At 36.9% G+C, this 14537-nt stretch overlaps 2 protein-coding genes across 7 annotated transcripts; both read left to right on the top strand.

Annotated features, from left to right (window-relative positions):
* The first annotated feature begins 1046 nt into the window (after positions 1 to 1046).
* LOC122016527 (pentatricopeptide repeat-containing protein At1g62914, mitochondrial-like) lies at positions 1047 to 4482 on the top strand. Of its 5 annotated transcripts, none has more exons than XM_042573853.1 (3): positions 1047 to 3899; positions 3986 to 4179; positions 4289 to 4482. In XM_042573853.1, the coding sequence occupies exon 1, from the start codon at positions 1214 to 1216 to the stop codon at positions 3008 to 3010; it is 1797 nt and encodes a 598-aa protein (XP_042429787.1). In that variant the 5' UTR covers positions 1047 to 1213; the 3' UTR covers positions 3011 to 3899; positions 3986 to 4179; positions 4289 to 4482. The 5 variants fall into 5 exon arrangements, with proteins under 5 accessions (XP_042429787.1, XP_042429788.1, XP_042429790.1 ...); XM_042573854.1 differs by having other exon boundaries at positions 3986 to 4131; XM_042573856.1 differs by having other exon boundaries at positions 1047 to 3077; positions 3736 to 3899; positions 3986 to 4482.
* A 2180-nt stretch (positions 4483 to 6662) lies between these two features.
* On the top strand, positions 6663 to 12725 carry LOC122016746 (riboflavin synthase-like). Of its 2 annotated transcripts, XR_006121181.1 has the most exons (4): positions 6663 to 7565; positions 7646 to 7721; positions 12053 to 12360; positions 12459 to 12725. XR_006121181.1 is itself a non-coding variant. In XM_042574138.1 (2 exons), coding segments are annotated over exons 1-2 (870 nt in total). In that variant the 5' UTR covers positions 6663 to 6696; the 3' UTR covers positions 7647 to 10095. The 2 variants fall into 2 exon arrangements, 1 of the variants encoding a protein (XP_042430072.1); XM_042574138.1 differs by lacking the exons at positions 12053 to 12360; positions 12459 to 12725 and having other exon boundaries at positions 7646 to 10095.
* The last annotated feature ends 1812 nt before the right edge of the window (positions 12726 to 14537 follow it).

Consider the following 14537-nt stretch of genomic DNA (forward strand, 5'->3'; position numbering starts at 1 on the left):
CGTGACGCATGACTGAAAGCCATCAATCATGGACAAGTGATCAGGTTAATTATCGGACGCCGAGCGACAAGGGACGACCTTCGATCATTCATCCGAATTCAAACTATAATCTATGGGATGATGAATCCAAAGAAAAATCGCTATAATAAAAATAAAAAACATATTCATCTTATTAAAAAATTAATAAAAATATTTTAAGATTAGGAATAATACAAGTACTCTTCCCAAAGTCGTCCTTGAAATTGTCTTCGCTTAAACTTTGTCCAATTATTCATAGGGTTATATTTTCTTGCACGTTCTTCTTAAATAAAAAAATAGTTAATCTAGTAAAGGAGAAATTAATTGGTCATAATCCTGCAACGTCACTGCAGGGAATACTGGTAAAGTAAAATATGTCATCACTTAGGTCATCTAAACATTTTACTAGTTCTTAATCAAGGCCGGCTTTAAATATCAATTTACCTAAACAAAGATTATCGGTGAAAGGTAAAAAACAAACGCATAAAATACATCATTTAGGACAGACCAAGGCAGGCCAGACATGAACTAGCCTGGGCTTGGTTGGGCCGGGTAAGTGTGGCCCGATCCGATTAATACATATTTTTTCTATGAAAAACGTAATAAATAATTAGAATGTTTCGTCATAAGCAAATATGTTTAACTAAAATAAGAAGATTAGAATGTCTAATCGCTGCTTTTAATCTTGAGCGCCGAGTGCCCTTTTATTGTGTACGAATGGTCCAGATCTGATCAGAGCTGGTAGGCGTCACCGTGGTCTCCTCGGATGTGTCTAGTGACTAACACATGAGGTGTTGCCACCATGAGATCTGGGATTCGAATCTCGGCAAAGCCGAGTAAATGTTTCCCTTATGTGCTAGTCACCATTCCAAAGGCAAATAGCCGCCCATGATTTACCTTATCCGTGTTGGCCCTGGAACGGGTTGGCGGGGGCTGGGACGAGCGTATTTACCTTTTGTCACCCTGGTAGGGGTCGCCATGTAATTAATGTAGGGGTATATATAAAAATTTAAAGTTAAAAGGGGGGAAATATCAATACAAAGAGTGACCGAACGGCAAAGTTTAGTTTAGGGTTCTTCCGCAGCGCAACTCGACGTCTCCTGGATCTCGCTGTTCGAACACGGAGTCCCTCAATCGATTAGCCGCAGCAGCAATTGGTAGGAAGCACGGCATCCTAAAAACCCTTGCGCTCTTCATGCATGGAAACCCTGTCGCGTTTCGCAGCGGGAGACGCCGCCGACTCTCTGCTGTGGCAGCCGAAGCCCGCAGTTTGGTGCACTCCTCAACCGAAGAGGAAGAGGACGTTGTTGAAGAACCCTCCTCGTCAGAAGAATCCCATCAAGATCCCACCTTTGCTGGTGAAATACTCCAAGTGAACTTCTTTAATGCAGAAAAAACCACCCAGGATCCCTCCTTTGTCGATGAATCTCTGCATTTGAAGTTCTGTAAGGCAGTGCTCAGGTTCTCCAAGTCCAGCGGCCGCGCTTCAGTCCAGGAGCTCAGAGCGAGACCCGCCCGATGCCGCACCGCATCGTACAACATGCTTATGACGGCCATTGCGGAAATCGGTGATGTGGAGGATCTTCTCAGGTTGTTCCAAGAGATGAAACGGGGCAAATGCAAACCTAACGTTCTCTGCTACAACACCGTGATCAATGCTTTGGTAGAAGCAGGTCGCTTGGAAGAAGCACGGGCTACCTACGAGGAGATGATCTGTTTAGGAATCAGATGCAATTTATCCTCCTACAATATCCTGATGAGGATGCATGCTTGCTACAGGAAAAACTTTGATTCGGCATACAAAGTCATTCCTATGATGAAGAAAGATGGAATTTGTCCTGATGTCACCACCTACTCGATATTGATCACAGGGCTTTGCTCCGATGGGAGGATTGAAGAGGCATGGGGAGTATTGGACGGGATGCTTGAGGAGAAATGTCAACCCACCGTCCGTACATTTATACCTATTGTACAAGGTTACTGTTCTGAAGGTAAAATTGAAGTGGCTAAAAGATTGATGGCTACTATGGAGAATGTTGGATGCTCTCCAGAAACAATGACCTATAACATACTGATTCATGCTCTTTGCAAGGCATCAAAGTTTGATGAGGTTGAGGAGATTTTGGTAGAGAGTGACTGCAAAGGTTGGAGGCCTAGTGAAATAACTTACAACACATACATGGATGGACTCTGCAAGAGTGGCAAGACCAAGGAAGCATTCAAGCAATTGGAAAACATGTTGTTGATTGGGTTATATCCAACAGAGTACACTTTGAATATCCTTCTCAATTGCCTTTGTTATGATTCTAAGGAGGTTTTGGTGGCAAAGTGTTTGATAGAGAGGAGCTTTGAGTTGAAATGGGATGTCACTGTTGTTGACTACAATACTGTGATGAGTAGACTCTGTGATGCAGGGTACTGGGTTGGTGTACTTAAGCTCTTTAATGACATGATAAAAAAGGGCATTACGCCTAATCTTCGAACATTCAACATTGTGATACATAGCCTGTGCATTGGAGGAAAATTTCACAAAGCTAGCTGTCTTATGAACAGTGGAGATTTTATTGGAAACGTGGTGACTTATAATACTCTAATTCATTGGTTTTATCTTGATGGAAATATAAATGAGGTTCAACATGCTATTGCTTCTATGAGTGCTAAAAATATTATGCCTGATGAAATTACCTACGGTACCATTGTTGATGGGCTTTGTAGAACAGGGGAGTTTTTAGAGGCTATTGATTTCTTTCACAGGTCTCTGGAACATAAATTCTCATCTGATCTTCTTCTCCGTCTAATTTATAGGCTAGTTAAGAATAGAGGGCTGAAGGAATTGCTAAAGTTATTTATAGGAATTGAGAAAAGAGGGCTGTTTCTTGATGGTCTCATTTTTAATTCATTGATCAAAGCCTTTTGCAATCAAGGTGTTTGTCAAAGCATTGATATGCCAAGTGTCTGCATTATTCTGGATAAAATGCTTGTTAGGAGATAATTTGATCCCAGCTGATGCTTTGGCAAACTTGAGCAGTGATGATCTTCAAGACCTGAACTCAAGTCAGGTAACTGTTAGTTTATTCTTCTATAAAACATAGCATCCAGTTTACCTTTCTATTTTGTATGCAATAATATTTAATACTATTCTATGATTTTGGTATCGTTGATAAGCATTTAGATTTTTTGTTGAACCACTTGCCTGGATGTGTACAGATAGTACCTGACTATCTTTATGCACCTTAAACTTCACATTAATCTTTCTAATATTTTGACACATGCTTGTCTTTTAAATTGAGCAGAAGATGAGGGTTGTGGAGATGAGGATGAGATGAGGATGTTAAGATGGATATGTCTAAGAATGGATAAAATAAAAAATGAGAGTATTAAATAAAAAATCGGAGTTATATTTATTGAGGAAAAACTCTGAGAGACGCCTTTAAGATGATACGGGCATGTACTTAGATAACAAATAAATATTCCAGTTAGACGATGTAAAACTATGACAAACATGCACATCAAACAAGGAAGAGGTACATCAAAAAAGATTTGGTTAGCAATAATAAAATAAAATAAAATTTCTTTAAGTATAGATAATAATATAATAAAGGATAGAGTCCAATGTTGTAAAATTGAAGAAAGGAATGGACAAAAGAGGTCATTCCAAGCTATGTCCAAAATTAGATGGGAAAAATATGAGTAACTTAACTGTTGTATGGTTCTCAGATCAAAGAGTACTTGTCTTTCAACATCGAGTTGTGAGGTCAATCAACATATAGTCTCCTCGCCATCAGAGTATGATGCGTTCAATTCTCTCGAGACGGTTTAGTGGCTAGCACATGAGGTGTTGACATCATGAGATCTGGAGTTCGAATCTCGGCAAAGCCGAGGTAAATACTTCCCTTATATGCTAGTTACTATTCCAAAGGCTAGTAGCCGTTTGTGATTTACCTCCTCCGTGTTGACCATGAGACAGGTTGACAAGGACGAATGTATTCACCTTTTGCCATCATGATACGTTCAATTCCATTGCCCCTCGTTGGCATATTCTTGTTTCCTTAGTTAAGGCAGGCGGCTGAGTAGCAGAGCATCAAGGGGGTGCAAAGCATGGAGCTAGCGAAGGTAAAAGCTTCCGCTCTTCCCGCTCAAGTAAAGAATTTGACTAATGAGGTCTTCCGTCTCCTCTCCCGCCTCTTCCTTTTGGTTTCCTAATAAAATGAAGCAATTGATGAATACCACTGAAACATGACATGAAGTGACTGTTTTTATGGTTTTGTAGATGACAAATGGCTTGTGTGAGGATGCGATAAACAAGTATATAGTGCAGAAAGGATTAAATTTGTATAGTTTCTTACTCTCTGCCAAGGAAATGTGTATTCTGGTCATAGTACACAAAGTATAAACAATGATTTATAACTCCATGATTCTCACATTAACTTTCTATGCTTCATCTTTTGGGAAGCTTGAAAATCATTTTAAGTTCCAGGTAAAGCCGGCAAAAGGCTATCACAAACTTGCTGCAAACATTTCTAGCATTTATTCGCTCGAGGCAAAAAATGAGATGCCGCATGGCATAATATGATTGATGGATGGAATATGTAGTTTTATTCATCATTTTTTTTCAGAAAAAAAAGGAAAATAAAATAATATGGGGAAGGCCTTATAAAATGTAAAAAGTATTGTATTAACCAAGATGGTTAATTCCCACAGTAAGAAATAATGGTGGTGCTTAAATCATATCTCAATCTGTTTGATGAATATTTTTAATTTGCTTCAATTATTATGCGTTGGCAATTTAAGTGTAGAAAATTAAATTTAAAATTTTGCTTGTATGATAAGAGAATATTTTCATTGTAACTTTTCATTTTAGTACTTTTGTTTGTTTAATAGCGACATTATCAAGCAAATAAAAAAACAGTTTTTAGTCAATAAAAAATGAATCTAGCAAATATAGTTATTTCTATCGAGGATTTTCCATCCCCATATATGATTTTTTGGTTCTCTAAATAAAATTTCACAATGTTTAAAGAAAGGGTTTAATTTGAAATAATTAATGATTTGCCATCAACACAAAGGTGAAGGTGCACAAATCTTGTAAGTTTGCTCTCGGGACTATAATGTAACGGTAGAATATTTAAGTTGTTATTCAAATATTTTACAATTCAATTTCTAGCTATAGTAAATTTATAGAAATTTTTCTTTAAAATGGGGCACACATTCAAATGATATTGGATTTTTTGATAATTTACTATGAGCACTTCTCGATTTATTCTGATGGTCGATGAAAATTTTTCATAAATCGTGCTAGACCGATCACCCTCAAAACTAGTTAATAAGACTAACTAAATTTATTATATTTTTTTCAGTCCCATAAGTTTCAGTCAAATAGAGCGGTCTCAACTATTACATGATTTTAAGATATATATATATATATAATATTATTAAAAATATTTAATTTTATTAATAAATTATAAAAAAAGATAATTTTATACATTACAAAAGATTATTTGCTCAATTAAAAATTATAACCAAGTACGTCACACAGGAACAATTTCATGCTCACTTCTTTATTAGAAATTTTTAAATCTTTTAATTAAACTCTCAAGTATAATTTATTAAAAAATAATATATTTATATAATAAATATTTTAAATTAAATAAATAAAGTTAAATTTCATAAATAAAATATTTAAATGCTAACTAATTAGACAACTTACTAATAAATTATTATAATACTATTAATATATTTTAATTATTATTTAAAATTTATTTTGATAAATTTAACTTCTTATGGTTGACGTATAATAAAAAATTTCCTATACCAAACTACCTTTTATCAATTTTTACTTAGATAAATCAATATTATTTAATCAAAAATATTTAGCCGATAAATATAGGAAAAAGCTATATAAAAAAAGAGTGTCATAATAATTGGTAGAGGAGCCCGATAGAATAATAATGGTTTAAAAATGATAACGAACAAAAAAGAAAGATTTAAAAAAATAATATTTAGAAAAAAAATAATAATACAATATTAATATGCTTCTAATTTTAAAAGTATTTTTTTTCTAAAAATATCACTTATATAATCAATAAATATTTTTAATTTATTAATCAAATTTAATTTTGATTCATAAATTAATTTTTTATCTATAAAAAATGGAAATTATGAATAAGATTTTAATAAAAAAAAAATCAACAAAATCTAACTTTAATAATAAAAAATTAAAATTATGGATACGTAACTAAAAATAATAACAATAAAAAATTAAAATTATCAATCAAATTGACTAATAAAATTTTAAAAATAATCAAATGGTGGCCTATTAAATATTATAAAAATATTGATGATTTGATTAGTTTAAAAGCAAAATTATCTATTAAAATAAATCTCTACTAAAATTTATTTTAACCACCTATAAACAAGTACCATTCAAATTCCTATATTTTTAAAATAATAATCATATTTTATTTAATAAATAATATAATATAATATAAAATTTTGATGAATCTAACATAACAGGCCCTCGGCATATATGTTTAATAGCTCACTCATCCGGGGGGGAGGGGTCTCATTATCTAAAAGTGAAATTAGATAATAATTTTGATTTTTTTTTCTTTAAGTTGGATTCTTTTTTTTTTTCAATCCAAGTATTTAGGGTTGTAGCGACTTGACTTTCGACTCCCGATGGCGTCCGTCATGTCCATGTCCTTACTCGGTCTATCTCGCACCGCCCACAGATCTTATTCCTTTCTCCTTCCTCCTCAGTCACCCCACCCCCGCCGCCGATGCTCCCTCTCCTTCAATCTCGAAACCTCCTCATCCCATGCCGCCCTCAAGCTATCTCTCCTCCCTCGCCCCTTTCGCCCAAACCCCAGCGCCGCCCGATCGCGACCCCCAATCACCGCTATTTTCACCGGCATCGTCGAGGAGATGGGGCGCGTCGACCGAATTGGCCCCTCAGGCGACGCTGACGGTGGATTCCAGATTCGCATAGCCGCTAGCACCGTCCTCGGCGGCGTCAACCTCGGCGACAGCATCTCCGTCAACGGCACCTGCCTCACCGTCTCCGCCTTTGACCTCGCCGCCTCCCACTTCACCGTCGGCCTCTCGCCCGAGACCCTCCGCCGGACCGCCCTTTCCGATCTCGCCTCCGGATCCCCCGTCAATCTGGAGCGCGCCCTGCAGCCGGTGTCGCGGATGGGCGGCCACTTCGTCCAAGGCCACGTGGACGGCACCGGCGAGATCACGTCGTTTGTCCCCGAGGGCGACTCGTTGTGGGTGAAGGTGCGCGTCGCACCGGAGTTGCTGCACTACATGGTGCCCAAGGGTTTCATCGCGGTGGACGGGGTGAGCTTGACGGTGGTGGGAGTGTACGAGGATGAGTCCTGCTTCGACTTCATGCTGGTAGCCTACACACAGCAGAAGGTGGTGATCCCGCTGAAGAAGGTGGCAGATAAGGTGAACTTGGAGGTGGATATACTCGGAAAGTACGTGGAGAAGCTTCTTAACAATAGATTCGGTGATGCAAACCCTACTTCTTCTTCTTCTTTCTGGTAAGATAATCTCCCCCTCGTTTGGAATTTTTCTTTGATGGATTGTTTTGGTACATTTAGAGATTGTTGTATTCATGCAGATACACAAGTGCTGTGAACCTTGTCATCCTGTCCAACTCTTTGATTGAAATAATCTTTTTTACAACTCTGATAGAGGTAATGTAGTTGACTGCTCCTTCATCCAAGTATTAAATTTAGTATGGTTCCAAAAAGACATTTCTTTGCCTATTATTTTCCATTCTATGGAGGGCGGTGCGAGAGATACCGACAGGGCGGTGGGAGGAGGAAGGCGAAAGGAGCTGGGTGGGGTGGTTGAGGAGGAAGGAGAAAGGAGTAGGGTTGGATTCCGGTGTGAGAGATACCGAGTAGAGACAGGGCAGCGACCATCGGGCAAGAAGAAAGTCGCATCAACCCTAAAGGCTCGAGGGGTGGATTGAGGGAAGAAAGAGATCCAACTCTAAAAAAAATAGCAATTTTTATTGAATTACACAGGTAGATTTTGAGATTTCTCGTTTCAAGTAGCTTTGACAATACTAAACCACATAGCCAAACTTCAGAATACCCAAATATGAAGGTAAGTTTCAAAATTACCAATTCATGCATCCAATTTCCCTTTTACCCCTCGTCCCGTCGCGTGGTTGATCGAGAGCAAGGCGAAGAAGCAGATGATGTCGGTGATCAACAAGTTGATGTGGGTGGCATGTGTGTTCATCAGCGTGGATTGAGAAAAGGAGATCCAACTTTAAAAAAAATCAAAATTATTATCTAATTTCACTTTTACCTCTAGTCCCCGTCGTCTATCTCAATTTGATCAACTAAAATAATGACACCCTCCAGGATAATTCAGATCTCTTGAACCCTAAATCCCGGTCTCCTCTAAAATGACACACTTTATATACTATTTTATTTATAAAATGTCTATATTTTGTCAAAGAATGATACACTGAACATACCTAAGCTTAAAACAACACCAATTTTTATTGAATTATGCATGTAGATTTTGAGATTTCTCATTTCATTTAACTTTCATAATATTGAACCACGTAGGTAAATTTTAAAATTACCAAATCATATCCAATTTCCCTTTTACCCCTTGTCCCCATCCCGTGCTTGATCAAGAGCAAGGCAAAGAAGCAAATAATGTCGGTGATCAACAAGCTGATGTGGGTGGCATGCGTATTCATCAGCATGTTGATCACCGACATCATCTGCTTCTTCGCCTTGCTCTCGATCAAGCATGCGACGAGGACGAGGGGTAAAAGGGGAATTAGATAAGTTAATTGGTAATTTTGAAATTTACCTATGTGATTTGGGTATTTCGGAACTTTGGCTACATGGTTTAGAATTATGAAAGTTACGCGAAATGAGAAATCTCAAAATCTACCTGCGTAATACAGTAAAAATTGCTATTTTTCAAGTTGGTCTCTTACTCTCTTTCTTTCCTAAGTACACACCTCTAAGCCTTTAGGGTTGCTGCAACTTTTGTCTTGCTTGATGGTTGTTGCCTGTCCTTGCTCTGTATCTCTCGCACCACCCTCCAACCCTACTCCTTTCTCCTTCCTCCTCAGCTACCCTAGCTCCTTCCTCCTCGCACTGCCCTGTCCTTGCTCGGTATCTCTTGCACCGCCCTCCAACCCTACTCCTTCCTCCAAAATAAAAAAAATTAATTAGTAAATCCCTAAGTTAGTGAACCTATAAATCCCTAACTAATAAGTAAATCTCCTATGATATCATCATTGTTAAAAAATTTACTTAATTCAATGAAAAATTGAATTAACTGATATTTTATCAGTTCGGTTTTTTCTTGGAAAATTTAGTCTGTTCGTTTAGTTTAAAAAATTCAGTGTATTCGTAGATGAAGAAGAGAGAAGCAATATATGTTGCATCTATAAGATCCCTTGGATAATGTACCTTTGTATCTGTATCCATAGGAATGCTGACAACTTGTAGGTGAAGAAGTCTGTCTAGTTAGTATGGGACTAACACAGACAAGCAGTTGCTCGAGTTCACATTGATATCTGTTGATTGAGCATGTATGCCGGCTTTGGTAAACCTAAAATGGTTGTGCATCTTCTTCCAAGTGGCTGGACATTATGTCAATTTTCTTGATTTTCAATCACCTAGTGTACCGCTATATCTCCAGAACTCAGGTGTAGTACTAAATATGCAAAAGTTCATGTTGCAGGGTCCGACTGTAACGTAACGGACCACTACATCTCCATGAGAACTTGGGTGTAGTGTTAAATAAATAAGAGTTCTCGCACCAAAGGTTGGATAAGAATAAATATGATAGTAAAACTAATAATCTAAGATTTGAAACATGGAACATAGGAACCCTAGTAGAAACGATGATTAAGAGAAGAATTAGTATTTTGTGTGTACAAGAGATAAAATGGATAGGCGAGAAGGCAAAACTGATAGAGAACTCAGGTTTTAAGGAATCTTGGTGGTGGAATGAGAAAGTATAAGAGAAAGTGAAGGAGAAAACAAATAGAGAACTGTTTGCATCCACATTGGCTTTTTTTTTTTGCTAAAGAAATAACAGTCTGAATCATTTCATAAAATTTGAAATAAATAATTAGGGGGAATCAGAAGGGAAAAAACAGTAAAACTAGAAAGGTAATGCATATAGTAGAATAATAGGAATTTCAAGAGGAAAAACATCTACTTTGCAAAGCAGACAAACAGAGGAGAAAGCTAGCTACTGTCTGCCCCAGAATTTAATAGTCCAATGAATATGATGGCTTTGAGGTGCCGTATCTTGGAAATTCTACTGAGTATGTCTGTCGACAGTGCTTGGATTTGAAGCTGGTGATCCATCACACAGTATGTTTATTGATTAACTGGATTAGTTTAAGTCCCCTTTTCTTGCAAGTGTAGCATTGAAAAATCTTTGTTAACGAGTATGTTCTTTTCACTCTAATAGTTCTAAATTATTGTTCAAATGATTTTCAATAATTGTAGTAACTAGTAAGTTGTATCTTAGCTTTGGTGATAAATTTATCTTCTTTTTTATCTGGGATTCATTTAAAACATCATTTGGCATAATAGCTGCATGAATATATTTTGAAATAATGTTTATCTTCTCTCATAACCAATAAGTTTTTTCCCCCTCTAATTGAGGCTTCTCTGGTCTCTTTATCTTTACATCTTCATCTCTAATTGAATCCAACTCATTTCAATGTATAATCCCTTCATCACTTTTGAACATGCCCATATTGTTTCAACCCCCACTGGGAGTTCATTTTACCATTTATTAGCTACTCCAAATGCTAATATTTTTTAGCCTTTCCACTGCACATCTATCTTTTAGCATTCTCATGTCCAATATATTAATGGCTTTTTCATGTTCCTATTTGCCCACCTTTCTAATGCATACAAAATTCCTATAGAAAAATTAATCATAGTAGCAAAAAAGGTAATTACGTTCTCTCAGATGTCCCTCACAGTCTGTCCCAGATTATGAGAAGTGAGGGGTGAGAGGAGTTTTTCTCCAAAGACATGCGTCTGTCGGAATTTGATCTTTGTCCTATTCTAGCAAATCTATCACCTTGGCATCCCGTGGAGCTTACAGAATGACTAATTATCGTAGCAAAAGGTTATTCGCTCATGCACTCCTAATAGTCTGTCTTCAAGTTATGTGAAGGGAGATAAATCACGTGGTTAGTTTATAACCAACTATTATATTGACTAAGGGTGGGAGGAATTTTTTTTTTCTCCCAAGACATGTGCCTGTTGGGATACAGAATGACTAATCCTGAAGACTTGAAGTGGACCTGATAAACTTTGTAACAAGAGTGACTTTCATTCACATTGAAGGCAATAGATATGCTCAGACTAGACTTCACATCTTCTTATACCTCGTCTCTGCACTGTCCGTTTGCATAATTTAACACGTTATTGTTAAAGACCAAACAGTATTTTGTTACCTCCATCAGCTTACCTAAACCCCGTCCTTAGCATACAAGAGACTCCAAAGATAGTGGATGTCTGAGTTACCTCACAGGTTTTAAGTGTCATAATTTGTCTAAGTTTCCATGGGTGCATTTGTAATTATGTGATGAAGCAAGATTGCCAATAATGTTGCAAGTGTTAAATCTTCAAAAGAAACCTGGATAATATGTAGATAAGATTTACTTATCTGTATTGGGAGAGTTTCTTTTTTGTTGGCTTGTGGATCTTTGCCTTGTGGCATGATGAGCAGTTTGCTAGGACTAATTGAGGAGCAACTATGTTTTTTTTTTTTTTGATGAAATGCATAGTTTTGTTGCATCTTGACCGTTAGCAAAAAGAATTTTTCGCATATTTATCTTTCAGAAACAGCAAAGAAACAATAGATTTGATCATTTATCCTATAAAATATAATTTAACTCCTTACTATGCTGTCCCATGATTTTAAACTGAATTGTGATGGGCAAAGACGCTACTGTCTAAGATTGGAGCATCATTGAGAACTAATAAATACCATACTTTGCATTAACTGTCAGGTCCAAACTCTTATCTGATTCAGCTCGAAGTATGGATTTTCTCGTTATGTTTTTCAACAGCCAATATGTACTTAAAAAGTGATCACCAATGCTCGAGCTACTTCAGTCACGGCAAGTCAATGAAATCCACCAAATATATTTGATTCCGATAAGCCTTGGCACAAATGCAGTTTTAGCTTCGATACATTGATAAATGAAGTACAGATGAAACAGTTCCATGTCTGGATGGAAATTATAGCACTTTGCCACAAAAGCTACAGTTTCCATCAAGCATAGCATGACATGAACTCACGAGAAAAGCAAGAAATGTACAAACACCAAACTACACTTCTTAAAATCTACTACTTATCATTCTCTAGGATCTTCACTCCAACTGATTCCACCTTTTCACATGCAATTCCCACAGCTGGCACAGGGCAATCCACCAGAGCCACCTGCACCCGCGACCGGAGCGCAGACCACATGAACATGGTGAAGAACGCTAGCCCAAGGATATATGATCTTATCGGATGAACTTGAGCGCTCTCGTCGAATGGCGCCAGGAATGAATTGGGATTTCTTAAAAATAATTATGTTAGTGGGACTTGGAGTCAGGTCTTTTAAGTGATAGTCACTGATCATAATTAAACTATACCATATTGACATTCTTATATAGTAATTAATTATTTAATAACTACTGTCTTTCAACTCGGTTGCATTTCTACTAATGTGATTTTAAAGTAGGAGGGAATGAGTAAAAATAATTTTAACTAATAGATCGATAACTTTATTGTTGAGAGAGAGAGGAAGAACTTTGTTTAATGGTTTAAATTATTTAATCATTTTTTGATTAATAAATTATAATTTAGTGTTTATTTTTCTTCAAATTTTATAAGTAAGGAACTCATTTTATCATTTAGACATCATCTTTTCTGCTTTTGATTTTTTAATTTCAAAATCTCAATATCACTTTCGACTTTAATTCACTAATTATAATGGAAAGAAGGAGTTTATCATCTTGATTTCAAAAGGACAAGAGAATTCAAATGAGGATCATGATATTTAATTTACTGATTATAAGCCCGAGCAAATTTTAATACTCGAGATATAAAGAAGTATTGATGACAATGCTTCAAAGGTTTAAAATATTCTTTTAAAAACGTAGAGAATACATAGACAATTTAAATAAGTTCAAATCATTCTTTTATATTTTTTATAAATTTATAATTTATATTTTTTAAAAAATAATAATAATCTTGAACCATGGCATTGTCAACGAAACCGTGAACTAGCAGTTCCAAATCGTAAATTGTAACCGTCTTAGACGGTTAAGGTTAAATGCCGACTTGTTGGGAACTATTAAACCTATAGTTTCGAATAGTCGAACTATTAATTTTGAACCGTCAAACTGTTGGTTCAAAACCATGATTAGTTCTAGCTCAGAATGCATCAGAAATGGAGCTCCATGCTTCTATATGAAATTCCACGAGTAGATGTGTCCTACAAAGACCAGCTGCTCCAGGAGCTTAGAACCATCAGCGCCTCCTGCAGCCACAATAGGTACGATAAATCCATCGAGTAAGAAATAGAAAAGTTTATTGGCTTTGATTCCTTTTCGTGGCTTAGTCTCACTTTGATTCTTTTTTATTCACCATTGTAATCTATCCAAGAATTGAACTTCCTTCTGCTCTCGAGATCAAGCACAAAATTGTTGCCTGAAAGATTGTTGCTTTCCACATCCATTTCAATTAGGGTTCCAGTTATGTTAGTGATTTAATGTATAATCCTGTCTGAAAGCTAGAGATGGAGCGCTGGGTAAGTGACTATGACGTTGGTTGGGCAAAGACCTTTGGTTCGAATCAAGGACTCTTGGCTGATGCGCTAAGCTCCCTACACAAACTCAAATGAGGCAACAGAACGTCAGCGCCAAAACCAGGAAGGGGTCCCTGGCGAAAGCTCTCCGACGCTCAAGTTAGTGTCTCACCCAAGCAGAAAATAGAACAATAGGAATGAATAGCAGGATGCATGCGTAGTACAATATATGAAGTATGCATACCTTTTCATCGAAGAAGATCCCCCATTTATATATCACTTCTATGACCTCCGTAATCATGAGATGACAGAGAATGTCAGGTGTCAGAAGTTGTTACACGGTGGAATATATATATCACGAAAGGTGTAATTGAGGAATCTTCCACTACTCGTGTGCACCCTTTTTGTAACTGACGTCATCAATGAGGAGGTTGACGGAATATGCGGTCATAATGTGTCGGGTGAGGAGAAGCATAATCGCCTTTGAGGAAGGTTCCTTAAGGGACTTGCATTATCATAGAAGAATATTCTCTGATAAATAGTTATTATTCTCTGATAAGTTGTTAGGATTTTTTGACAATGTTGTTCCCTGAGCATATATCGCTGGAGTTTCCTTGCCCGGGTACATGTTATGGCGAATAATTAATGGAACCTTAAGTTCTATAAGGCTGGCCAACACTTGGCACTGTCGTGA

Source organism: Zingiber officinale, chromosome 8B, assembly GCF_018446385.1.
Source record: "Zingiber officinale cultivar Zhangliang chromosome 8B, Zo_v1.1, whole genome shotgun sequence".
NCBI classification, from domain to species: domain Eukaryota; kingdom Viridiplantae; phylum Streptophyta; class Magnoliopsida; order Zingiberales; family Zingiberaceae; genus Zingiber; species Zingiber officinale.

What these genes read in the sequence shown, in the direction of transcription:
- LOC122016527 (XM_042573852.1), top strand. Translation starts at nt 1,214, where the DNA reads ATGCATGGAAACCCTGTCGCGTTTCGCAGCGGGAGACGCCGCCGACTC.
- LOC122016746 (XM_042574138.1), top strand. Translation starts at nt 6,697, where the DNA reads ATGGCGTCCGTCATGTCCATGTCCTTACTCGGTCTATCTCGCACCGCC.